Here is a 26,432-nt window from a genome sequence, read left to right on the forward strand (position 1 = left end):
CAGCTTGACAGTCACAGAAATGTAACTAAATCTCAGATACTGGAGTCCAGAATACCATTCTGTTGCATTTCATCCCATGAGCTAGGACTGTGTAACTTTTCCAACAGCAAGATAAATGAATGTAAGAATATAAATCATGTTACCGTTTACAACATATATTTCTTTCCTTGTAGCTTCTTGAAAAAAATTAGTGCCATTTAAATTTCGCATGGTTTTTTTGTTATGCTAATTTCTCGTGGAATGAAAAGAGAATTTAAAAAATTTAAATGTAAGAAGTATCACTCTGGAGACCCTCTCCTGAGAATGATAAGCTTTTCAGATTGATAAAAGATTTTTCGGCTGTGAGACTATAATGGCTCAATTTCAGTGTACCCCAGAGTTCCATAATAGAATAATTTAAAATGACTGTTTCTTCATCTTTCAGGATCTGGAAGATTTGATTAAAGCAAAAGAAAAAGAGGTAGAGAAAATTGAGCAGAATGGACTTGCTTTGATTCAGAACAAGAAAGAAGAAGCCTCTGGCATTGTCACGAGCACACTTCAGGATCTCAACCACACCTGGGCAAATTTAGACCACATGGTAACGTTTCTTGTGGAGAGCTGCCTCCAAGACTGTGCTTGCCATCTCATGTCCAAATGTGACATGGGTTTTGGTTTTCCTAAAATAAGTAAATAATCACGGAATCTACACAGCATCTGTTGGTGGTGTTAAGTCCACTTTATTAACCTTCTTTTAAAGAGCCTAGCTTCGGATGTTTCCTATAATTAACATTACTATGAACATGGCTTTTTAAATAATCTTATCCATTCCCATGTCCATAGATACCATCTAGGCACAGATGGTTATCAGATGTGTATCCTCAGACTGGATTTCTCACCTAAACTATAGACAGAGACAGACACAGAGGGAAGTCCTCTGTAGACATCTCCGTTTGCATGACCATTAGACATCTCAAACTTCCTGCCCAAACCAACTCCCATTCTTTTTCTTTTTTAAAATTTATTTATTTATTTATTTTTGCTGTGTTGGGTCTTCATTTCTGTGCACAGGCTTTCTCTAGTTGCTACAAGCGGAGGCCGCTCTTCATCGCGGTGCGCGGGCCTCTCACTGTCGCAGCCTCTCTTGTTGCGGAGCACAGGCTCCAGACGCGCAGGCTCCGTAGCTGTGACTCACGGGCCCAGTTGCTCCGCGGCATGTGGGATCTTCCCAGACCAGGGATCGAACCCGTGTCCAATGCAGATCCTCAACCACTGCGCCACCAGGGAAGCCCCCAGCTCCCATTCTTCCCCCACAAACCTACACTTTCTGCCACCTCAGTTCATGACAACTCTACCCATCCAGTTGCATGAGCTGAAACCTATGGAGTCATTCTTCACTCTCTTTCCCTCAGACCCACACAGGGTCCATCAACAATCTTGTCAGCCCTATTTTCAGGATAGATCTAGAATCCAGGCTCTGCCCCCGTCTGTGCAGCTAGCACCTAGGTCTAAGTCACCGTCACTGCTTGCTTTGATTATTTTCATGGCCTCCTAAATAGTCTCCGTGCCAGAGAAGTCCTGTTAAAATGGAAGTCAGATCACATCCGTCCTCTGCTCACAACCCCGCAATATCTTCCTGTCTCATTCAGAATGAGGCCAGGGCTTCCCTGGTGGCACAGTGGTTGAGAGTCTGCCTGCCGATGCAGGGGACACGGGTTTGTGCCCCGGTCCGGGAAGATCCCACATGCCGCAGAGCGGCTGGGCCTGTGAGCCATGGCTGCTGAGCCTGAGCGTCTGGAGCCTGTGCTCCGCAACGGGAGAGGCCACAACAGTGAGAGGCCCGGGCTTCCCTGGTTGCGCAGTGCTTGAGAGTCCGCCTGTCAATGCAGGGGACATGGGTTCGTGCCCCGGTCCGGGAAGATCCCACATGCCACGGAGCGGCTGGGCCTGTGAGTCATGGCTGCTGAGCCTGCGTGTCCGGAGCCTGTGCTCTGCAACAGGAGAGGCCACAACAGTGAGAGGCCTGCGTACCGCAAAAACAAACAAACAAAAAACAACAAAGAAAAACAGAATGAGGCCAAAACCATGCGGCTCCCGCTGCTAGCCCACAGGTTTCTTGTGCTTCTGCTGTCCCCCTAGTCCGGAACCCAGTGGTGTGCTCCACACTCGGGGACTTTGTCCCGGCTCTTCCCTGTGCCCGGAGCCCCCTCTTCCTGATATCCACATGGCCACTCCCTCTCCTCAAAGCCCTTGTTTAAATTCGCCATCTCAGGGAGGGCTTTCCTGACCATTTTGTTTCAAATGACAGCCTTTGCATCCTCCCCTTACATGCCCTGACTCTCTTCTCCACTTTGCTTTTATCTGTGCTATTTATCAACTTCTAACATATGTAGTCTGCTCGTTTATTTAACTTCTCTCACTAAAACGTAAGCTCTGTGAAGACGTTTGACATTATGTGCTGAATAGAGGGTTGAATCCCCCAGTAAGAAGAATACATGTAACAACGACCCCTGCTCTGCACACACCTGTGCCAGTGGTTCTTGCCCGTACTTGCTAGAGGTGAGGGCTGAGGCACCAGCAGGTTAAGTGACAGGGACCAAGGTGTCCAGCAAACCGCTCTCGCAGGCCACGTGATGGTCTCCGAGGGCAGCTTTCTAATTACCTTATCTTTAACCCGATTTTAAATCTAGTTCATTTTATTTTATGCACTTTTATAAATCATTCACAATTCTTTGGAAACAATTTACCATCTAAATAAATTGAGTGGTTCTTTCACAGAAACATCTTCTCATGAAAAACAAACAAAAATACTACAAGGAAGAAATAGACGATTTAGAAATTCTCATTGATCTCTTGGCTTTACGTTCATGCTTGTTCCTGACTTTCCTAGGACAGGCCCTGGCACCTGCCTGTACGTGGGAGTGTTGCCTCGTTTCTGCAGCAGCATTTTCTTAGGCCTTTGGCCCATGTGATAGTACCTCGATTGGTTTCAACATTTTTTGGTTATGCTAAGAAAAAGAGCAGAGAATTCAGGTGCAAGTTAATTTATATGATCTCTTTTCTTAATCATGGCCATACTTACTCCATATTCAAAAGATGAGGAGTGAAATCCAGGGAGTCCAAAGCAGATATCTTTCTAAATGATACAGATCAAACTAAAACCTTTTCTGTTGCAGATAAGTACAGGAAAGAATGTTCTTGGATGTTTTATCTTAAGATATTCATTTGAGGGTGTGTTTGTGTGTGTGCGTGTGTGAGAGAGAGAGAGAGAGCTTACACATACCTGGGATGGATCGATAGGTAAATAGTTAGATAGATAAATATCGATAGGTAGGTAAGTAGATGGACAGATGATAGATAGGTTTCATTTCTTGGGACCAGTCTGCCTAGATTTACATCTAGATCTTTCACACTCTAACAGTATGATCTCAGGTGATTTTTGTAACTTCTTTGTCCCTCAGTTTCCTTAATATAAGATGAGCATAAGGATCCCATCTACCTCATAAGGTTGTTATGAGGATAAAGTGGGTTAATGCATTTAAAGCACTCATTTAATATGTTTCCTAAACTGTGGTATTAAATATACTGACCTTTTATCACTTTTATATTATAATACATATAAATAATATATACTATAGGTAAAGGTTATATATATATATATATAACCTTTTTAAGCGTTTCAATTTAGGCTGTGTGATCAGAAGTATGAAAGGCTTAAATTCCAACATTGCTACATTTTACTTTTCAAATCTTTCTTTTTTAATTTGAGTTTATTTATAATGCCTGAAATCCCAATGAAGTTCTTAAATGTTAATAGTTTTCCCATCAATGCAATATATATTTATATATATTATCACTTAAAATATTATGCAGTTATAAGAAGCCTCTGTCTCTTTCAAAAGGTTGGGCAGTTAAAGATCCTGCTGAAGTCTGTGCTTGACCAGTGGAGCCGCCACAAAGTGGCCTTTGATGAGATAAACAGTTACCTCATGGAGGCCAGATACTCTCTCTCCCGATTCCGTCTGCTGACTGGATCTTTAGAAGCTGTGCAGGTTCAGGTGGACAATCTTCAGGTAAGGGATGAACATCCTTTAACATCCTTTTTAATTTGAGAAAAATTTTTTAAAAATGAGCAAATGCAAACATCATCCTGGAATAATTGGTGTATATTGTTTACATTTAATTATTTTAAAAATATTTAAAATTAATTTTACCTGCTTTATTGTTACATAACCAAACTTGCCCGTGGATACCAAATTCTGGAATAACTGGTATATAACTAAATGATTTTTTTAATTATATAAATATCCCCATGAATGTATTTTATAAAATGATTTTATATGCAAATCAATCTCCTGGATCCATTATTGCTGCCTTTTATATCTTCCCTTTCTCTTTTTTATCCTGCTTTTCTAAACACATTCTACAGGATTAAAAAGAAAACAAAAAGAAAAATAGCGAACGTCATAAAATTTTAAACCATTAAGTTGTTTTCTTTGCGTTCAGCAGAATGTCAATGGTGTGTACACGTAATCCTCCTTTTCTAGCACTTACTGCTTGGTTTCCTGTGTGTCCGTCACCACTGTATTCATCCAGGAGGACATTGCTACTGTTTGACTTAAACAGCATACTGTCCTCTCTTAGGTCACTGCTCTCAATCAGCTACTGCCCTCACTCGCCTGCACACCTGGGCGCTCTCACCTGCCATTGCCCTTTCTCCCTGGCTAAGTAACGCAGCCTATGGGATGGGCAAGTCAGGCCCTAAGGGATGGGATGACAGCCTCGTGTGTCTCTCCTTACATCGGTCCACGTCCCTGGCTTGGCAATCAAAGTTTATATGTTGCTGACATGATATGCATACTCTCTGCAGGTTGTGCCGTTTTTTTGGGTGAGGCAGGAGGGAGGAAGGATAAAATAAGCATATACAGTTTCCTTCTTTTGAGTGTGTGCATGTGTGTGTGTGTGTGTCTGCGCCGCACGGCATGTGGGACCTTAGTTCCCCACCAGGGATCGAACCTGTGCCCCCTCCATCGGAAGTGACGAGTCCTAACCACTGGGCCGCCAGGGAAGTCAAAGTACGTACAAAATATGTACTTTGTAACCTTGTACATACAAAGTACAAGGTTAAATGTCTTTAAACCTTAAACTAGTTGTTGCAGATACTAAGAATCATTAAAGCTTATTTTGAGAATAGTAAGTTTAAAAAGACATTTATAACTTTGAGGAGGTTAGAAGTACTTTTTAATTGAGCTTACTCTGTGCTTCTCATCTTCTGTCTTAAGATATGAAAGGACTCAGGGTCTGTTCCTTATATATTTTGATTTGATGGCAACCATACATCAGTGGTAAGTGGGGACTGGATTTCTGCAGCCTGCTTCATCTGTGGAGTTTTACTAAGAACTGAGTCTATCACTTCAGCAACATTTCCAGGGAAATATCTTTCTTCACTGGTTCTTGGTAGACAACTCCACCAAGCCTATAGCCTGCCTAATAAATATTCTTTGCAAGGAAGAACATCAGAGATAGAACTTAGAGCTGGTACTCAGAAAAGCTATGCCTTCTTAAAGTCTCACTATCAGGAATCTCTGGTAGAGCAACTTTGGGTAAGTAATAAAGCAGAGATCTGGACTTTGACCTTGAGCAGCAAAGAGAACCGCAGTATAATGAATTGCACACCCAGCAGCCCCACACCTTCCTCCTCGACGGTGGACAGGGGCTCCCCGTGTGAGCTTTCCCAGCAGAATTCCAGCTCCCACTCCAAGAAGTCTCAATTGTTAAGAACCCTCCTCACACCCATAAGAACAAACTCATGAAAAAGAAAAAATGGTTATCTAAAGAAAGCTCATAAAGCATTGGGGCAAAGTCATGGTTTTTGTACTTGTATGTTCATATCTATGAAAACAGCTATAAATTACCCTTAAACTTGATCATTAGAATTTTTAGATCCTGTTATGTCATCTGTGGCACATTTCCTTTGGGCAGAATCTTCAAGATGATCTAGAAAAACAGGAAAAGAGCTTACAGAAATTTGGCTCTATCACCAACCAACTGTTAAAAGAGAGTCACCCGCCTGTGACAGAAACTCTTACCGATACACTAAAAGAAGTCAATATGAGGTATGGGACGTGCCGGTTTTACACTGTTGCTCATTATTCGTATCACGATCTTATTATAAATAACAATACAATTAGAACACTGGCATTTTGAATTTGAGCTTTATAGGTTCTATTCTACTAATGTTTTCATTTTCACAAAATGAACTCAAGGATAAGTAAATGTAGTGGAGATATTTAGAAAGGAATTAGAACTGCGGTATACCCCAAGATTGACCTCATCTCTACTACCTACCCTTGAAATATGAGAGTGAAATGTTACTTTTTATTACGTTCGATAGAAATGAGACATCTGCATTATTTCCATATTCACATGAACCAGGATCATGAAAAATAAAATAGTAAATAACAGCATTTGGTGAGAGGTGGGAATCAGCCCATGAGTGTTGGCTGTCGTTTCCAGATGGAATCACTTGCTGGAAGAGATTGCAGAGCAGCTGCACGCCAGCAAGGCCCTACTTCAGCTTTGGCAGAGATACAAGGACTACTCCAAACAGTGTGCTGCTACAGTTCAACAGCAGGAGGGTCGAACCAATGAGCTCTTGAAGGCAGCCACTGACAAGGACATCGCGGACGACGAAGTTGCCACATGGATTCAAGATTGCAATGTATGTTCAGGAACTATCGCGTGGTACCAACTCGTCAAGCTTAGACTTCTCAAGTGTAGCAGGGCTGGTGCTCCTGTGTTTAAGCTTTTGTCACGCCTCTACGTGCGACAACTATCCAAAAATGATTGTTGCAAGTATCAGAGAGGCTGCTAGGTTTTCAGAACACAGTTGCACACGTAACAGATTTAAGAGATCCCCTCCCGTTGTTTTATTTTTAAAGAGTTGTTTTCCCATTTTTCCTGATGGAATACAGTCCATGTGAAAGACTTAGGCTATCTGTTTTTACAGAGATGGTCAGTATAAGAAATGACCGTATGAAGAGTAATGTTACATCGTTTAAAATTCCATTGTTCCAAGGTATTGTCCAGTGAGGTCCATTATCTCTTATGTAAGCATCGACATCATAATTTCTTCTAAGAACTTAATGGTAGGAAGAGGTCTTTCTTTCCTGATTTATAGGTATACTTCTTTTTAATAGCTTTTTAATATTTCTCTTTTTCACTGCAGCTGCCAATAACCTACTTAAGGTTTTCAAGAGCAATTCTCTCGTTTCACCTATCACATGCCTCTTACTATTCGTCCTTATTTGTCTCTATTTTAATGAATTTATTTCAAAGACCTTCTTATAAACTTTCCCAAATCGGTTATTAGAATTAGGCAATAAAAAGCACATAAATAAAAGTTTAACCCATTCTAAGACCCTCACATGAAAAATGAATAATCACTTTACAGCTAAAGTTTAAGATTTACAGTAAATTCTGTGCTTTTTGTTTTCTCTTTCCACATAGTTTATCTTTATGAAATTTGTCATTTTCAGTCCTCCTTCGTTGAGTTATGCCTGTTCTAGAGTCTAGTGCTAGAGATGATTGCTGTGAATTTTCTGATCTCTCTGTCAGGGTTAAAGTTGCCCTTTGTTTTTCCCCTTCTCACTGTAGCCCCTGCACGGGTGTAGCAGGCTCTGCTCTCTCTGTATCTGGTGGGGCACCAGCAACAGGTGGAAGAATCAGTCAGTTGTCATCCCTCAGAGGTAGATGAAAACCAGAAACAGGGAATTTCCAGCAGCTTATTAATTTGGAGCCTATAAAAGGGTCCCACAAAAAATGGAGGCAAGAGATATCACAGAAAAGAATGGAGATAGAGTCTACCCTTCCTGCCACTTACCAGAGCCATAGCTGGGCTTCTGCACCCACCAAGAGGGGAGGGTGTACTGTAACCACTAAAATGTGACCACACATATAGTTCCTCTCTTGTGTGTATAATATTAAGTCAAAAAAGGTAAAATGTAGCACTGGGTTTTCAATTTGATATCAATTACATGAAGAGGCATGAAAAAACTGCCAAAATGTTTTCAGTTATTGGCTCTACTTGTAGATAATGTTTTTTCTTGTTTATATAAGTTTTTCTGCATTTCCCCAATGTCCTACAATGAACCTGTGTAGCTTTTGTAACCAGAATAGTACATTGTTTTAAATGTTCATACACATTTTTAAAAATGGAATTCAGTTGTTTTTTCCTGCAGGTAAAGGTTATTTAGTATAATAATTTGACAAATAAGAATTGAGTGTTTCTAATTGTTTATAATAAGGAATACACTTAACATGTTGTTTCATGACGGGCATGTTTTCATCTTCTGTAGGACCTCCTCAAAGGACTGAGGACGGTTAAGGATTCCCTTTTTGTTCTCCATGAGCTGGGAGAGCAACTCAAGCAACAAGTAGATGCGTCGGCAGCATCAGCCATTCAATCTGATCAACTCTGTTTGAGTCAACACTTATGTGCCCTAGAACAGGCTCTTTGCAAACAGCAGGCTATGTTACAGGTACAGAGCTCACATTCACCGGCTGTTATAAATTGGGCATTCTATAAAACCTGGGCATAAACACAGGAAAAGAAAAATTTTTCATCATCGAGGCAATGCCTCCTTCAAGACCAGAAAGTTAAAAAATAATCAAACTTGGAAGTTCCAGTGGGGTGAAGGGAACGTGGGAGTCTTGCACTTTTCTCTACAATGTACTTTTGCCCCCAAATCAGTGCTTCCTTCCACGGTAAAATATGTTCAATTAATAGACATTAAGTGGCTTTAATGTTAACAGTCATGTTTACCTGACAAGTCTTTGCAAGAATCAGAATATATTTCTGTTTGATAATGTAAAAACTAACTTTAATTGGTTAATTAATGGTATGTAGAAGTAATTCTAAGTGTTAAGCAAACTATATAAACGAAAAGAAGAAAATTTAAATTATTGTAGCCTTGTCTTTTTAGGAATGGCATCTTGGGAATGGGAATTTGGCACAAGAATATGAAAAATAATTTTAATATCCACGTGCCCTTTCGCTAGATTTCTAAATACCAATTTTCTTTTGTGAAAAAAAGGCTGGAGTTCTTGACTATGAAACCTTTACCAAGAGTTTAGAAGCTTTGGAAGCCTGGATAGTAGAAGCTGAAGAAATACTACAAGGGCAGGACCCTAGCCACTCGTCTGACCTCTCGACCATCCAGGAAAGGATGGAGGAACTTAAGGTAAGTGTGTTCAAATCCTCATCCCAGATCTTCTATCTTCAAAATCCTAAAGAAAACTCAAAACTCCTGACATACGCCTACTTTCTGTTCCCAAGGAAACTCTTGCCAGCTCTGCTTTCCTCTTCTCTTGAGAGGAGTGATGGCACTGAGCTCAAGCTGATCTCGTGGTCCGTGTTGGGAGTCCCCCAGGAGCAGAGCTAAGATCCACCTCACTCCTCCTCCTGCCTCTGGTCCCTCCCTGCGCCCAATCCATCACCTCCTTCGTAGCTCTTGAACCTCCCATGTCCATCACTACCATCATCCACTCCTACTTTACGCCGTCCGACCTTGCTCAGGGGCCAAGGCCACAGCCTCAGCCTCTGTGGACCTCTTTGCAGCAACCTCTGTCCCTCCAACCTGTAGCTGCCAGAATGATCTTTTTCTTTTTTCTTTTTTCTTTTGCACAGGCCTCTGACCGTCGCGGCCTCTCCTGCTGCGGAGCACAGGCTCCAGACGCGCAGGCTCAGCGGCCATGGCCCACGGGCCCAGCCGCTTCGCGGCATGTGGGATCTTCCCGGACTGGGGCACGAACCCGTGTCCCCTGCATCGGCAGGCGGACTCTCAACCACTGTGCCACCAGGGAAGCCCGATCTTTTTCTTTTAAAAGGTTTTACTTAATCATGAACGACTTTATAGTAAATAAAATAATGCAATAGACATGCACATTTTATTACTATTATTCCTCTGCTTAAAACCCTCCATGGCTTCCCACTGCTCTCAGGATAAAGATCTATGTGAAATATCAAGACCAGCAATAGCCGGCTTCCACCTCCCTAAGGGTCTCGCCTTCACCACCGTCTGTCTCCTTCTCCAGGCACTTGGGAGCTGCAGTGCTTCCCGGCGTCTGTGTGTAAGATGCCCATCCCCCGCTTTCTGGAATCCGTTCCTTGTCCCCAAAAGGCATCTCAGAAAGCCTCCCCTTCTGTCCATGGTCAGGCCCCCCAGCGACACAGTTTCATAGCCCAGTGTTATTTTTCTTCAGACTTTCATCGTACCATCCAAGGATGTTCATGTGATAGGTGACTGCTGTTCTCTCTGCTATTGGAATAGTGTCTTACTCTTTCTGAGCACCAGGAGAGGGACCGTGGCATGTCAGTTTTGTTCACTGCTGATGTCCACCCGTGGAACTTCTGCCATCGAATAGTTTGCTTTTGGCTTCGACGGTTGGCAAGATTTATTCTCTCTTCAGGGTTACGAGCCTTTTGCAGAGCAGGCCAAGTGGACACACACACAGCCAAAGGTGTCCTGACCTTTTCTCCTGCCTGTAGCCGATTTCCTAGATGGAGTTACGAATGCCCACAGAACCAGGACAGGCACCTTTGTCCTGTGTGTGAAGGGAGGAAAGCGATCTGAAAGCATACACTGCTTTCTCAGTTGAGTCTCACTAACTTTGGGGTTGGGATCAAGGACCTAAAACTGAAGCTCTTAAGATAATGGGTGGTGATTTTGGAACTCAGGTGGGATTGCGTTCCATCCAAGGAGAACCCAGCGAGTCGTGTTTACCTGGCTCTACCACTTACTAGCTGGGTGGCCTTGAGCAATTTACTTAGTGTCTGTGCCTCTTCTTCCTCATTGTAAATTGGGAATAGTAGTGGTTCTTACCTTATGGGATTGTTTTGAGGATAAAATGAGTTATACCTGTAAAGCTCTTATAACAATGCTTGGTTCATATGTGCTCAATAAATGTTAGTTAGCTATTACTATTAGAACTAATATTATTATTAAATAATAAAGGAGCAGACTAACATGGATAAATGAAATATAAAGGGTAAGAAATAAGTCCTTTCAGTCATCAGCACAATTTTCATCCTTTATCAGTTCAAGCAAGAATTACTGGGCTTCCCTGGTGGCGCAGTGGTTGAGAGTCCACCTGCCGATACAGGGGACATGGGTTCGTGCCCCGGTCCGGGAGGATCCCACATGCTGCAGAGCGGCTGGGCCCATGAGCCGTGGCCGCTGAGCCTGTGCGTCCGGAGCCTGTGCTCCGCAACGGGAGAGGCCACGGCAGTGAGAGGCCCGCGTACGGCAAAAAAAAAAAAGGAATTACTTATGAGTAAATAAGTAAATAATACACATAAACTACTAAATGTTCAATAAGGGATAGTGAGTAGCTATAGCAGCAACAGCAGCAGTGGAAGCTGATGAGGAGATGCAGCTTTGCTTTCTTTGCAGCACTGGAGATTGCGAGGGGGTGGCCTAGAAATGCAGGGGAGACCAAAGACCAGCTTCTTCCTGAAATCAGAAGATCGCTGTGCACTTTTGAAAGAGCTCTGCCTTTTCTGACCGTGGTGCTAAATCTAGTTTTGCATCTTGCTTTCAGGGACAGATGCTAAAATTCAGCAGCATGGTCCCAGATTTAGACCGGCTAAATGAGCTTGGATACAGGTTGCCGCTAAATGATAAAGAAATCAAAAGGATGCAGAATCTGAACCGGCACTGGTCTCTGATCTCCACCCAGACTACAGAAAGATTCAGGTAGAGTAACCCAGAGATGTTTTGGCCACTCTGAAATATCAGTAGAAATAAGTTCATGATTTGTGTATATTTATAAATTCTAGATCTTTGCAATGTTATTCACACAATTTGAACTAAAAGTGAGAAACTCAAAATGTGAAGTGATTTCCCATGTTTAATGTACTGAATATTGTTTTAATCAAAAAATAAAACTTTTATATAAGAATATATTAAAGATACATAATTTTGTCATTTAAATTTCTTTTCTTCAATTTTCTTTTTATTTTTCACAAAATTTTACTACCTAACATGAAAGCTTTGTGGAGGTCAAATTAGAATTGGAACAGAGAATATTTAATCTAGTTTTATATGTTGAAGGTATAAGAAAAAAGCAACAGTATCACCATTATTCATTTTCCTTCTTCTGTCAGTAAGTTACAGTCATTTTTGCTACAACATCAAACTTTCTTGGAAAAATGTGAAACATGGATGGATTTCCTAGTTCAAACAGAACAGAAGTTAGCAGTAGAGATTTCAGGCAATTATCAGCATCTTTTGGAGCAGCAGAGAGCACATGAGGTAAGTTATGCCAGTACATTTTTGGGTGATAAAATTGTTTTAGGCCTTGTAAGATGCTGCAAAATGCCATGTGGAAGAATGAAAGCCCTATAATGTGTGCTGAATCTGCTGAAATGCATGCGATGTTTTTGCCTCTTCCTTAAGCTTGAAGTTTCGATATCTTAATCACAAAACTGCAGTCCAGTCTTTATTCCATAGTTGGTTATAAGCATGGGGCAGGCTTCAGTACCCTGCAAGGTATGGTGCCAGAATTGTGGTAAGATAATTTCCCAGTTGAATTACAGACTACACTAATATTGTCAAGGCTAGTTTCATTAAGAGATTATGCTTTGATCAAAAGTCTTTGATAAATAAAAATTGTGAGTTCTTTAAAAAACAGGTACATATTTTATACTAGGAAATCAAACTACCAAATATCTCCAGGTGTGCCTCTTGATCAAATTGCATTATAATCATTTCTCAAGAAATATCAAGAAAGAATTAGATACAAAAACAAATTAATTGGGCTTCCCTCGTGGCGCAGTGGTTGAGAGTCCGCCTGCCGATGCAGGGGATGCGGGTTCGTGCCCCGGTCCGGGAAGATCCCACATGCCGTGGAGCGGCTGGGCTCGTGAGCCATGGCCGCTGAGCCTGCGCGTCCGGGGCCTGTGCTCTGCAATGGGAGAGGCCACAACAGTGAGAGGCCCGCGTACCACAAAAAAAGAACAAAAACAAAAAATTAATCAATTTGCAATTAGTCTCTATTTTGCTATTTACTGGCGTAACTAAGTTGCTCCCGTGTTTATGAAATATACACAAATGGAGAGATAGGATACAGCTAAAGCAGAGAAAAGCTTCATGCTGGACTTTAAAGAGAATGAAATTAATTTTAAGACATTTTGCTTAAATTTTTTAAAATAGAGAATTTAAATATGTGTAAGGGATTTTTAAGTCCAGTTTTATAGAGTTGACCAACAATGAAGTAATATACAGTGAATCAAAACTAAAATGAGATAGTACCTCACACACACTAGAATGGCTACAATAAAAAAGAAAACAAGTGTTGGTGAGGGAATAGAGAAATTGGAATCCTCATACATTGCTGGTGGGAATGTAAAATGGTGAAGCTACTTTGGAAAACAATTTGGCAGCTCCTTAAAGTGTTAAACATAGAATTACCGTGTGACCCAGTAATTCCACTCCTAGGTATACACCCAAGAGAAAGGAAAATATATGTCCATACAACAGCTTGTACCAGAATTTTGTTCATTGCAGCATTATTCATAATAGCCCAAAAGTGGAGGTGACCCAGATACCCACTAACTGATGATGAATACGATGAAATGTGGTATATCCATTTAATGGAATACTGTCCAGCAATAAAAAGGAACATAGTACTCATACATACTGCAGCATGGATCAACCTTGAAAACATTATGCTAAGAGGAGAGAAGCCAGTCACAAAAGACAGCAAATGACCTGATCTCATTTATATGAAACATCCAGAGTAGGTAAATCCATAGAGATCAGTGGCTACCTAGGGCTGGGGGGATTGAAAGGAGATGGGGAGTGATTGCTAATGAGTATGGAGCTTTTGGGGGGAGTTATGGCAATAGTCTAAAATTGATTGTGGTGATGATTGTATAACTCTGGAAATACAATAAAAATCATTAAATTGTAAATAGGTGAATTGTATGATATAGAATTCTATCCCAATAAAGCTGTTTAAAAAACAGTGAAACTCTGAAAGACTTTCTCTTGAGCTTTTTTAGTAGTGAAACAATTTTTTTTTTGCGGCACGCGGGCCTCTCACTGTTGTGGCCTCTCCCGTTGCGGAGCACAGGCTCCGGACGCGCAGGCTCAGCGGCCTTGGCTCATGGGCCCAGCCTCTCTGCGGCATGTGGGATCTTCCCGGACCAGGGCACGAACCCGCGTCCCCTGCATCGGCAGGCGGACTCTCAACCACTGCGCCACCAGGGAAGCCCTAGTAGTGAAACAATTTTATTAACTGAGTTAAATTGAAAAACAGTGAGTTTATAAAAAGGGTGGATTTTTTTCCATTCTTCAACATTTTAGAAGGTCTTAAGTGATTCTCTGTCTGAAAATGGACCATATTCTGCATATTAAAAAAAAACAGAATACAAATTATGTGTTAACTGACTTTATTAGGTGATTTTGAAAGGAAGAAGGGAAACATAATTCTACTTTTAGTCACTTAGTTTTAGTAAACAAAAACTAAACTGTATCTTTAAGTTTATCTTAATTGATGGTTTAAAAATATTCTTACATTGCAGGTTTTCATATACAACCTGATTCAGCTGGAAATATTTTTCATAGTCTTGCTTGAACCAGAATTTTTGGAAAGTTATTGGAGAACTGGTCACTAAAATTAGGAACTCTAAATTATGTTTTTCTTTTTTAAAAATAACAGTTGTTTCAAGCAGAGATGTTCAGTCGTCAGCAGATTTTACACTCGATCATTGTTGATGGACAGCATCTTCTAGAACAAGGTCAAGTTGATGACAGGTAGGATCTTCGATATATTATTATGAAGAAAGGTTCCAGTACGTTAGCCATTTTCTTTTGAATGAGCAGGTTAGAGGGCATAGAGCCAATCTTCCTAAGGCAATTGTACTGGAGAGGAGCCTCAGAAATTGGAGGAAAGACTTGTCTGAATCTCTGAAGTGACTAAGTATTGAATCTTTTTAAAGAATTGCTATTATATTACATGAAGGACATAGAGTAATTGGAAATCACCTAGCCAACCTTCGCTAGTTGTCTGTAGGGGACTAGAATTAATGAATAGATCAGAATGAATTGTGTCAGTGATGTATCGGTGGTTTGTCAACAGATGCTTCTAATATTCTCATATGATTACAGAAATTTTATTCCTCAGAGGAGCATAGAGATCACTAGACCATCTCTCTTGTTTACAAATGAAAACTTGAGGCCCAGAAATGTGAACTGATTTGACCAAGGTCACATAACTAAGTAGCAATAGAATCAAGCCTAGCACTCGTGTACCTTGTCTTTAGTCAGGACCAGCAGGTTTCCTATACCATGATAACACCTCCACATTTGAAAATGGTTTGCTGACTTAAGGCAGATTACACTCACCCTGAAACCCTGCTTCCTCTTTATTACTTAGCAGATTATCTCTGTATTAAAAATGCAGAGGGAAAATCTAGCTCCTCTTAAGATTTATGGCGTATGAATTGGCAATTTCGTCCTCCATTTACATTTCCTAGTAACAATGTTTACTCTACCCCATTACTTTCCGTGGTGATATTTGGCATACAAACCTCATTTATTTTATCACATATGTATGTCTTTTCCATATTTACAACAGTAGTTGTGATTATAATTAACTTAGTTTTTTTTCCCCAAAAAATAGAAAATAAGTCATTATTTTTATTAAGAGCTTTTTGAAAAAAAGTTTTGGAAACAATTTCAGTTTTAAGTGGATATTTCTTTGGAAGTACATGAAAGATTTTCATGATTAAGCTTGGAACAACAAAATGTGATGCCACATTTATTCTATTCTAAGGAAGCCAAACTTAAATGTGAGCTTTGCTAAGAATTTAAGGCCTTCGAAATAAGACACATTCAAGTGCAATTAACTTATCTTTGGCTTTATCCTCCCTACTCTGTAACAATATTATAAAAGCTTGAGTCATTAAGTAAAATAAAATTTAAAATTCATGCTCAAGCCAACATCTATTAAATTTTAAATGTTAACAGGGAAAAACACCAAAGAGGTGAAAATGGGAGGATGGGAACCAAGGGTAATTTTGAAAGCTGCCAGTGAAAAAAATTACAGATGAGAGCCTGTTGACAAATAGGAAGGTCCTAGATTACAGATGTATTGCGTTTTAAAAGTTCGTTTATACGTTTTGTTTTTGAAAGTTCAAGTTCAGCATTGAGCCCAGTGTCATGTTGTGAGTAGTTCCTCATGCTGACAGATAGCTCAGAGCAGCTTGGTTCTACAAAGTGAGGATGGAGGCTCCAAAGAGACCCTGGATGGCTAGCTGATAGTGAAGCAATATATAGGGTACTCTTCTCCAAGCCCTGGAGTTAGATGTTTTCAGAGATGATAGATGCTTGTAACTTTTAGGGATGTCTCATGAACCTAATTCATCATATTTGGTTCTACTGAAATTAGATTATAAATATCAGAATTTCCTCCCAAAACCAGAAGCACTTAATGACACATTTGGTTACAAAATCAAAGTTTAAAGTGGCCCTCGATAATAAGAGGTACCAAGAATATAGGAGCCCAGGACAGTAAATCCAACTCAGAGCAGAAGCCCCCCACAGGAGGGAAGAAAAGCAAGACTAGTAACCTAGAGAATAAGCAAGTAATGTTACACTTTAATACTAAAATGTGTGGATAACACTGTAATCTACAAAGAGACTCATGCTGTTTGATACTGGACAAACCAGTTCTAAAGCCACAGTCGGATGTTAAGGAAAACATAATAAAAAACTACCAACATTTTTTAAAGGTAGTAAACAGAGGTAGGAAGAACCAGCTACAAGATCTGAGTTGAGTTAGCCTAAAATTGAGAAAGCGTAAATAAAATTTAATATCTCTAAGTATATGCACAACCTTTATTCAGAAAATGATGACTAGATAGTTTTCATTTTGCTAAGAACAAGTGAACTGGGCTTAAAACGTTAGAAGGGATGATTTAGATGAGTTTGTGAAATCTGCTAAAGATTAGGACTGTCTACTGCGACGGAATGCTGAGAATTTATGGAGCACAGTTTTTAAAAATATTTTTACGTAACATAGTTTTATTTAAATGGTTTATGATTCCAGCTAAAGTAACCCAGTCTTGTTCATCCAAAGTGACTTATTTGTAGCTGAAGACAGAGGTCGTAAATAAGCTGGGCCCCTCCTTTCCTGCTGTTGCGTACACAGGGTGCTGCCACGTGCTGCATACATGCTACAGGCACGTTCGGGGGCCGTTCGCATCGTAGCTGCTGCCCTACACTCTGTCCTCTCTCATGCACTCTGAGAGAGGGTAAATGACAGTTGACCTTACAGATATGTCTTCCACCTGTGCTAAGATGTGAACACACTCACCATTTGCAAACACTGATAGCTTAACTGTTATTAATTTTTTAAATTACTTTCAGTAGACCTGGTAACAGATCATGGCATGATATATGAAAACCTCTGCCCTAGATCACCTCTTAGGGCTTAGGGTCATCAAGTATGTGTGTATGTATGTATGTATGTGTGTGTGTGTGTGTGTGTCAGTTGATTATGTAACTACATCCAGGATAACGGTGGTTTTCCTTATGTAATTATTTCTTCACCAGGGATGAGTTCAACCTCAAATTGACCCTTCTCAGTAATCAGTGGCAGGGAGTGATACGCAGAGCCCAGCAGAGGCGGGGCATCATTGACAGCCAGATCCGCCAGTGGCAGCGCTATCAGGAGATGGCGGAAAAGCTTCGTAAATGGTTGGTTGAAGTGTCCTATCTCCCCGTGAGTGGTCTCGGAAGTGTCCCAATACCACTGCAGCAAGCAAGGACCCTCTTTGATGAAGTGCAGGTAAGGTGCAAAACAGGCGGTTTTTAAACCTCTTCTGCATTTCCACTGCACGCTTTACCCTGGCCTCGGTTCCTCAGAAGGCTATTAGAGTGACGCTGGAATGAGGGCAAGCATTGTTCTCAAATGTCAGCAGAAATATGTAAAATGATGGCATTACAAAGTCCATATTTAACAGTGAAAGTAGGGCGAGTCCCAGCCTCTCACAAAGACTGACTCCATTTCACCCACCGAGGCCTCCCAGCAGCTCAGTGAATCCCAGCGTGGATGGAAAGGCAATGACAAGGAAAGGAAAACTTTGCACTGATTATACATATTTCACTCATGAGCAGTTTAACTGAAGTATTCCAGAAAAGATGAAAGACTCAGTCCTGTGTGAGCTGTTTGTCCATTCCCCTTACTTTCCCCAGCCTGGGAGTTTGGGAGTCCATCCTCTTAGATGGAGACCACCACACCCTCTCATCAGTCCCTCCCAGTATATTTCATAGGCTCCTCTTGTTTTGAAGGTCACTGTTCTCTGCTTCCTTTCTCCTCCTTGCTTCTCTGGGAAACCTCATCTATACACGTGGCTTCCACTACTCCCTACCGGCAGAGAAGGGTCAAGTTGGTATCTTCTGGTCACGTTCACCTCCTGAGCCTCCAACTCATGTATTCAGCCCCCTTTTAGCTTCATATCTATGTGTATCACAGACATAATATACTCCATGGTTCCAATAGAGCCTGTGATCTCTGGATCAACCATTCTCCACCAGTCCATTCCACGTGTCCAAACCGAGGAAATATCACCAGCTATCTGGTCTATCAGTCAGCAACCCAAAGTCATTCTAGAGCTATACCCTTCATTTTATCTCCCTCCCCATATCTTATATCCCTCAAGTCTCCATCCCTACTGCCACTACCTTAGATTAGGTGCTCATGATTTCTTGCCTAGATAGACAATAGCTTCCTAACCTGTCTTAAAGTATCCAATATATGGCCTTCCATTCCATTTTCTACCCCACCGCTTAATACTCTTCCATGAATCTCAGTCACTTTTACTATAAAAACCAAACTCCTGTGCAAGGTGTGGTCTGGCGTCATCTTCTACCCCCTCTTACGGGAATCCTGTATTCCAGCCGCTGAAAACTAAGTCCAGTGTCCTGAATCCGTCACATTTATCCTGTATAGCAGATTTGCCCACCCTGTTTCTCTGTGTGGAAGATGTCTTCTCCCTGAGTCCTGGCTCTCATCACAGCAGATCCTTCTTAATCTGCTTGTGTTCCTGTGTCTTTCAAAACTCGTGAAGGCTTCACCATTTGAAGAAGCCTCCCTGTGCACCCAGCGTGGGTCAGACGTCCCTCTGTGCCCCTGTGCGTCAATGTCATAGAGCAGTTTTCCTATTGAATCGTGATTGCGTTTAACTTGGGAGCAGAAACTAAGCTTTCTGTGTGGAATTCTCATTTATTTATACATTGCTTCAATCAGGCCCAAAGTACTGGGTCAGTAAAGCTTTTTGGAAAAAAGAGGGCATGTTATGTATGCAAAATTTTAGGATTATTTAAAAATACTTATAATGGGGAAATGGTAAAGAGAAGGATGAGAAAGTAAAAATCTGTGGTTTCTTTCAGTTCAAAGAAAAAGTGTTCCTGCGACAGCAAGGCAGCTACATCCTCACCGTGGAGGCTGGCAAGCAGCTCCTGCTTTCTGCCGACGGTGCAGCTGAGGCTGCCTTGCAGGCTGAACTCGCTGAAATCCAAGAGAGATGGAGATCAGCCAGTGTGCATCTGGAGGAGCAGAAGAAAAAACTGGCCTTCTTGTTGCAGGTAAGTTCGGCTCTTTCCTCCTGTAGGCCTAATGCAGTTTTAAAAGCCCTTTATTACTCAGCCATAAAAAGAAACAAAATTGAGTTATTTGCAGTGAGGTGGATGGACCTAGAGTCTGTCATACAGAGTGAAGTAAGTCAGAAAGAGAAAAACAAATACCGTATGCTAACACATACATATGGAATCTAAAAAAAAAAAAATGGTCTGAAGAACCTAGGGGCAGGACAGGAATAAAGACACAGATGTAGAGAATGGACTTGAGGACACGGAGAGAGGGAAGGGTAAGCTGGGATGAAGTGAGAGAGTGGCATGGACATATATACACTACCAAATGTAAAATAGCTAGCTAGTGGGAAACAGTCGCATAGCACAGGGAGATCAGCTTGGTGCTTTGTGACCACCTAGAGGGGTGGGATAGGGAGGGAGGGAGGGAGACACAAGAGGGAGGGGATACGAGGATATATGTATATGTATAGCCGATTCACTTTGTTATAAAACAGAAACTAACACACCATCGTAAAGCAATTCTGCTCCAATAAAGATGTTAAAAAAAAAAAGCCCTTTTAATAGTCGTGCTGCTTCCTCAGCGTTGTTATTCCTGCGAATCAAATAATGCAGATCGTTACGTCAGACCCTGAAGTATTTTGATCCCCTGTGTCCTGTTTAGGATGTTGTCCTGTCTTGCATGAACTAGAAAAGTTTCCCAATTTTCAGCAGGTGGTCTTTTAGGAAAATCCCCCAACAAACTAGTTTTAAGTCTAGTAAGACCATCCAAGCAATGAATTCTGATTCATGGCCAGTGCTATGCCAGAAACCATGAGATGACTTTATAAATCTAGACAAGAATGCAAAGAGTAGATTCCACTCCCTAATCTAAGACTCTAAAGTGGTTTTCAAGATTGATGTCTCTTCTTTTATAGCAGGGAAAAACCTATCCAAGAAGATACTCTTGATTTGATCTTAGCTTATCCAAGCAAGTTGCTATGAGATAAAATCTCCAGGAGGTATATTAAACCTTTAGTTGGGTACAGATAGCAGGCTGATCACACAGCAAGTTTAGGGAAATTTAGATTTAGCAGACCTCCCACAATATGCTTTTCTCCCTCACTTTCCAATTCCTTGCATAAGACGCGATTAAAGCAGCAGTTGAATTAAGGCATAGACTCTAAACTCAGATAAACCCAAGTTAAAACCATTAAAAAACCAAGTAACCTGGTTAACTCAACCTATCAAAACCTCAGTTTCCTCATCTGTAGAGTGGGTATGACTACATTTCTTGCATAGGGCATTGTGAGGGTTTAATGAAATAATGGAAGTAAATCATGTATCAGAGTACCTGGTACATATTGAGTACTCAGTAAATGATGGTAATTATTATTGTTTATATTATTATCATTTTGAAATTGAACATGACTAAATACTGAAGTTTTATATGTGTTGATAATCACCAACACTTGAATAAGATTATTAAATTTGGACTGTCACTTTTTGGATCAAAGGTAATAACTAAAGCTAATGAAACACATTTTGCTTTTTTTAATGCTTAAAGTATGCACATTCATTGGGTTATTCTACTGAATTTTATTTAATAATATATGGGGATATATGTATACATGTGGCTGATTCACTTTGTTGTACGGTGGAAACTAACACAGCATTGTAAGGCGATTATACTCCAATAAAGACGTTAAAAAAAATAAAAATAAAATGCTGAAAAAAAAATAATATATCACCTTGTGTGTAGGAAGCAATCAATCAGAAATACCACCCAACATATGTTAGAGAACCATTTTTTGCACACAGCACAATTCATCAGTAATACGACATGCCTGATTCTTTTTTCTTCTTTTTTTGCTTTCAGGAAAGGATTAAAAACATTGTAAATCATTCTGCAGAGAACATGTTAATCATATCATTTTCTTTATTTGTGATTGATTTTTGGACACGTTTCTAAGACTTAATAAGGCGAGATGGCTGAGTCACTACATTTGCTTTTCTTGTTAGTCTATTTGTTGGTATATAAAACATCCACTTTGATAGATGTTTGCAGACCATAACATTTAGTTATTTCCTTATAATTCATGTAGTAAAAAAGACTTGGTTATAGCTTCAGAACCTAAGCCATCCTTGGAAAGGGGAATCCCTATTCTCTTGTTAAAGTTTTATTTTCTTTTGGATCATACACTAGGTCCTGTTTGCCTAAAAAGGAATTTATGGAGCTAAATTCTAATGTTTATACAGCCTCATTTTACTGTATCTTTTCACCGTAACTATAAAGCTTACATATTTTTAGCTTTTAATTAAATGCTGAGTAAATATGCCAAAAACAGTCATTATAATTCTATGCCTTGCATGTTTACCCGCTTCACTATTGCCTCTTACTTTGGTTAGGAAGAATAAAAAGCTGACCTTTTCTCTTTTAGATCAGTGAACATTTCTCGCCTGCGTGTTCAGAGATTTCAGTGTGTGATGATTTAACTGAGAATGTTGTTCAGTTTAAGCAAAAGAGGATCTTTTGTCTATCCTCACTATGCTTAGCGTTGATGAACTAAGTGTAGCCTGGGAACACCGAGATCTCTTTTTTATTTGTTTTTTGTTTTTGTTTTTGTTTTTGCGGTACGCGGGCCTCTCACTGTTGTGGCCTCTCCCGTTGCGGAGCACAGGCTCTGGACGCGCAGGCTCAGCGGCCACGGCTCACGGGCCCAGCCGCTCCGCGGCATGTGGGATCTTCCCGGACCGGGGCACGAACCCGCGTCCCCTGCATCGGCAGGCGGACTCTCAACCACTGCGCCACCAGGGAAGCCCCCGAGAGCTTTTACTAAAGCAGAATTGGAACAAATCTGTCCAAAATAGACATTTGGGGCTTTTGTTTTTGGGGTCTTGTTTTTGTTCTTTCTGGTGAATGGGAAGAGGGAATGAGGTTATGTACTCTAGGAAGTTCCTCGAAGGAATTTTAAAGAGAAATGAGAACTTTGGGCCAAACTCTCAGTTTATTTAGAAACCAAAAGACATTATGAGCAGGGAGGCACTGTAGCCAGCACTTCTTAAAGAAGACAGTTGTAATAGCATCGTGCATTGCTGTGCTGAAAATAAGGCATCGGGAGAGAAGATAGGAAGAGCCGAGACAAGAAAAGACCAGTGACAAAAGATGATGAAAGGGAAAATGTGAAGGGAAATGCAGCAGGATTTGGCTCCAGGCTAACTACTAAAAGCAACTCAAGTTGTCTCTCTTTGGAGCTCAGTAATTTAAGTTGAAGGGAGGGTTACTGGGGAGGGGGAGGCCAGGAATGGGAGGTATTGGACAAAATGAAGGAGATTTGTTTAGTTGAATTTAATTGGCACTGAGACACCAAATGTGGGCTAATTTGTAGATAGGGTGCTGTAAAGAATAAAGTCTCCATCATGGTTCCTCTCATTTTTTTCTTTTCTAATTACTTAAGAAATACATGTGTCTGAAAAAGATGTAGATAATAATTGAAGCATAGAGAGTAAAAACTGAAATTTCCCCTACACCACCACCCAAATCCTAGAATCTTCCCCAGAGGGAACTCTTGTTACCTTTGGCGTGTAATCTTCCAAAACACAAGCACATCATGTATGTTTTCTTTTGTCAGTACATAGGGATCTCCACATTCCACACCACCATTCTATCCTTCAGAACACTTACCAGTAGCTGGCATATAAGGTTTACATTTAAGAAATTGTGCATTATTTTTCTTCCTCTACTTTTTTTCTTTGGATAGGTTTTATGTTTTACACATAGCCCTTTGTTACATATGTTTCAGTACCATCAAGAGAAAGCCAGTCAAATGCCATGCTTTTTAGAGCTATATGTTTCTACTTCTGTAACAATTCAAATCTAAGTGGCTTATACTATTTATATATTGAATTGAATCAGAGTCAGGGTTATATTATTTTTACATTTCATGTCACTTCTCTTACCTATATGTATTTTCACCCTGAAAGAGATTTCATATCCTCTTTTCTATCCTTTAGAGTGCATTGAGATAGTGTAGACATTAGTGCCATTATGGGTGGAGTTAGGAAAGAGGCAAAGTACTGTGTTCATACTCTCACCTCTGCAGATAGATTTGGATTCAAGTAACATTTTTGAGTACCCGTAGTATGCTGGGTGTCTAGTACTTGGTGTCTTGGCACCCATCTTTTCCTTTAATCCTTTAATACAATTATAGAGAGTTTGTGTATCGTTTCAGTTTTCATAAGCAACACATAGTGCATTACCTGCTTGCAGTCACCCAGATGATGAGAACCGTCCAGTTTAGAACTCAGCTCTTCCCACGCTCCCCCCTGTAGCGTGGGTGTGGGCGCTTTCACAGTATTCATCGGTGTAACTTTAATTCTTTCTCTGGGAATCGAGAAGAGAGTTTTTCTTGTTTTCCAACTTCCTGCTCCTTAAAAATCCATGAAATTTCTTTTGCTTCCCATTATAGGACTGGGAAAAATGTGAGAACGGAATAGCTGATTCTCTGGAGAAACTACGAACCTTCAAAAAGAGGCTCTCCCCACCTCTGCCAGATCACCACGATGGGCTCCACGCGGAGCAGATGCGTGGCAAGGTAAATCGCTGGACTGAGCTTTTAACCGGCAACTACTTGTGCTTCCAGGGTGATAACGCCTTTGAAAGCATGCTTCAGTCAAGCTCCTATGAATGTCTGCATGTAGGTGCAAGTTTCTGGTATTTTGCATTAGGGCAGACAACTCTGGTGAAACTTGGTTGTTGATTTATTGCAGTCGATGAAATTATAGACTAGTTTATGGATTACCTTAAGTAAGTAAATGAAAATGTAAAACACAACATTAAAAGGTATTTAAAAACTAGGTTAAGAGCAACGAAGACAATCTTTTTAAAGTGTCCACACTGGAGAGTCATTCTAGAAGAGTCTAGCTCACAGAAAGAATAGTGAGGCTCAGCAACCTGGAAATTCTGCAGCTGATGGCCCTTGGAGAAATACACGCTGCCCTCCAGGCTCTTTCCTGTAAGAAAAGTAGGAACTATGGGCTTCCCTGGTGGCGCAGTGGCTAAGAGTCTGCCTGCCGATGCAGGGGACGCAGGTTCGTGCCCCGGTCCGGGAAGATCCCACGTGCCGCGGAGTGGCTGGGCCCGTGAGCCATGGCCGCTGAGCCTGCGCGTCCGGAGCCTGTGCTCCGCAACGGGAGAGGCCACAGCGGTGAGAGGCCCACGTACCGCCAAAAAAAAAAAAGTAGGAACTATAAGTAGCTGCTTTCAGTTACTGCATGGAGACACACAATCCTTCAGATACTCAAGGCCCTAACTATTTAAAGGTTATGATCAACACTTCAAATGGCACTTGGAAGCAAATCAGAAGCTAATACAGACCGCCCCCCCCCCGCATGGGGAGCTCATTGAGACCAACATGATTTAGTGTCTGTAGGATTTGTTCCATTCACTCCTGTGTAAGTGCAGTGCCTGAATAGCAGTTCTCCGCTGAGCAGTATGCAGAGAAAATCACAACTACCCTTAAAAATGCTTTTTTTCCCCCCAGATGACATGTCCTCATGTCCTCCAAGTCATTTGCAAATTACTGCACGGGAGTAATTCTGTTTAAACTTCACGCAGACTTAAACGACTTGGATTTTGATCAGGGGTTCTCTGCTGCTTTTTGGCTAAGAGGCTGTAAGCCTTTAAGAAAGATTAATTTTTAAAGAAGTCTGGAAATCATGAAAAGGGTGGATATAAGAAATTTTCTTCGCTATCAAAATGTAAGGATGATCTTTGAGATTTGAAAGAAGCAGATTTAGGAAAATGAAAAGGTAGTATACTTTATGTCATGGATGGCAAGGGAGAGAAATACTGTCTTGAGGTGTAAATTCAGTAGTATGCAAAGATTAAAAAGAATTTGTTTTAAGTCTGTGCCTGTGAATTTATGACAAATGATTAAAGAAAACTTTCAACAAGCAAGAATGGGAATTTACTGGGCTCCTCCTATATGCCAGTGGCTAACCAGTGTTATCTTAGTTGGCGTGAACGCAAGGTCATGAGTACAGTCTGCTGTTCCCTTCTACAGATGTGAAAAGTGAGGCAGCTAGAAGTTCAGTAACTTCTCAAACTTAGTAAATATCAGGGTTTCCTGAACCCAGAGGCTATATTTTTACCACACAGATTCATCTAGAACAGAGTCTGTGAGTCTGAAACAGTTGGTTTCTGAAAGTGGTGTTTCTCTTTTAACCCATACACCAAATCTGATGTTTGAGTTGGGGGGCTGGGAGTTGAAAATTGGTATAAAAAGAGGAAAATCTTTACATTGATATAATTTAATATGTCTATGGTTATAAGCAGAAATGCTGCATATTTAGTACACCTGGATAGTTTGGTCTTTCAGCGAAATACTGTTACCATGGGACCTCATTTCCCGAAATACACAACAGTTACAAACACACCTGCTATTAAGTTTGGAGATTAGAAGGATGCATTTTGGTCCAGCTCTCTGCTACTCTTCCGCAAACCACCTTAGCAGCAAAACAAAGCAATTACCTAGAAAATTCAGGCTATAACCTAGTTTGCTTAAATTGCCTGAGAAGTTAGCCTCAGACGGTACCATTAATTGCCTTTGCCTTTGGAAACTTGTCTCCTGTATGAAGAGAGACGGTACCATTAATTGCCTTTGCCTTTGGAAACTTGTCTGCTGTATGAAGAGAAAAAAGAGAGGGGAAAAGCCATGTGAAATACTCTATTCATGTACAAAATTAGCTGGAATCTAAAAACGTCAACAGCTGGCAAAAAGCAAGAGCTGTACAAATTGTAAAACTAGTCATCTG

General features: G+C 40.8%; 1 protein-coding gene across 23 annotated transcripts in view; it reads left to right on the forward strand.

The window, feature by feature from the left end:
• SYNE1 (spectrin repeat containing nuclear envelope protein 1) overlaps window positions 1–26,432 on the forward strand; it is a 457,069-nt gene that overhangs the window by 356,241 nt on the left and 74,396 nt on the right. For all 23 annotated transcript variants that reach the window (XR_004352467.1, XR_004352466.1, XR_004352464.1 and 20 more), the window contains 12 exons: window positions 425–580; window positions 3,882–4,052; window positions 5,962–6,095; window positions 6,496–6,700; window positions 8,337–8,519; window positions 9,075–9,221; window positions 11,581–11,735; window positions 12,146–12,293; window positions 14,704–14,798; window positions 17,601–17,835; window positions 19,440–19,634; window positions 24,086–24,211. Coding sequence is in view for 17 of the 23 variants with exons in the window: in XM_032650736.1 (XP_032506627.1) it covers window positions 425–580; window positions 3,882–4,052; window positions 5,962–6,095; window positions 6,496–6,700; window positions 8,337–8,519; window positions 9,075–9,221; window positions 11,581–11,735; window positions 12,146–12,293; window positions 14,704–14,798; window positions 17,601–17,835; window positions 19,440–19,634; window positions 24,086–24,211 (1,950 nt within the window). In the remaining 6 variants the exon portion in view is untranslated. The remainder of the gene's footprint in view (window positions 1–424; window positions 581–3,881; window positions 4,053–5,961; window positions 6,096–6,495; window positions 6,701–8,336; window positions 8,520–9,074; window positions 9,222–11,580; window positions 11,736–12,145; window positions 12,294–14,703; window positions 14,799–17,600; window positions 17,836–19,439; window positions 19,635–24,085; window positions 24,212–26,432) is intronic.

The sequence above is a fragment of the Phocoena sinus genome, chromosome 12 (genome assembly GCF_008692025.1).
Source record: "Phocoena sinus isolate mPhoSin1 chromosome 12, mPhoSin1.pri, whole genome shotgun sequence".
NCBI classification, from domain to species: Eukaryota; Metazoa; Chordata; class Mammalia; order Artiodactyla; family Phocoenidae; genus Phocoena; species Phocoena sinus.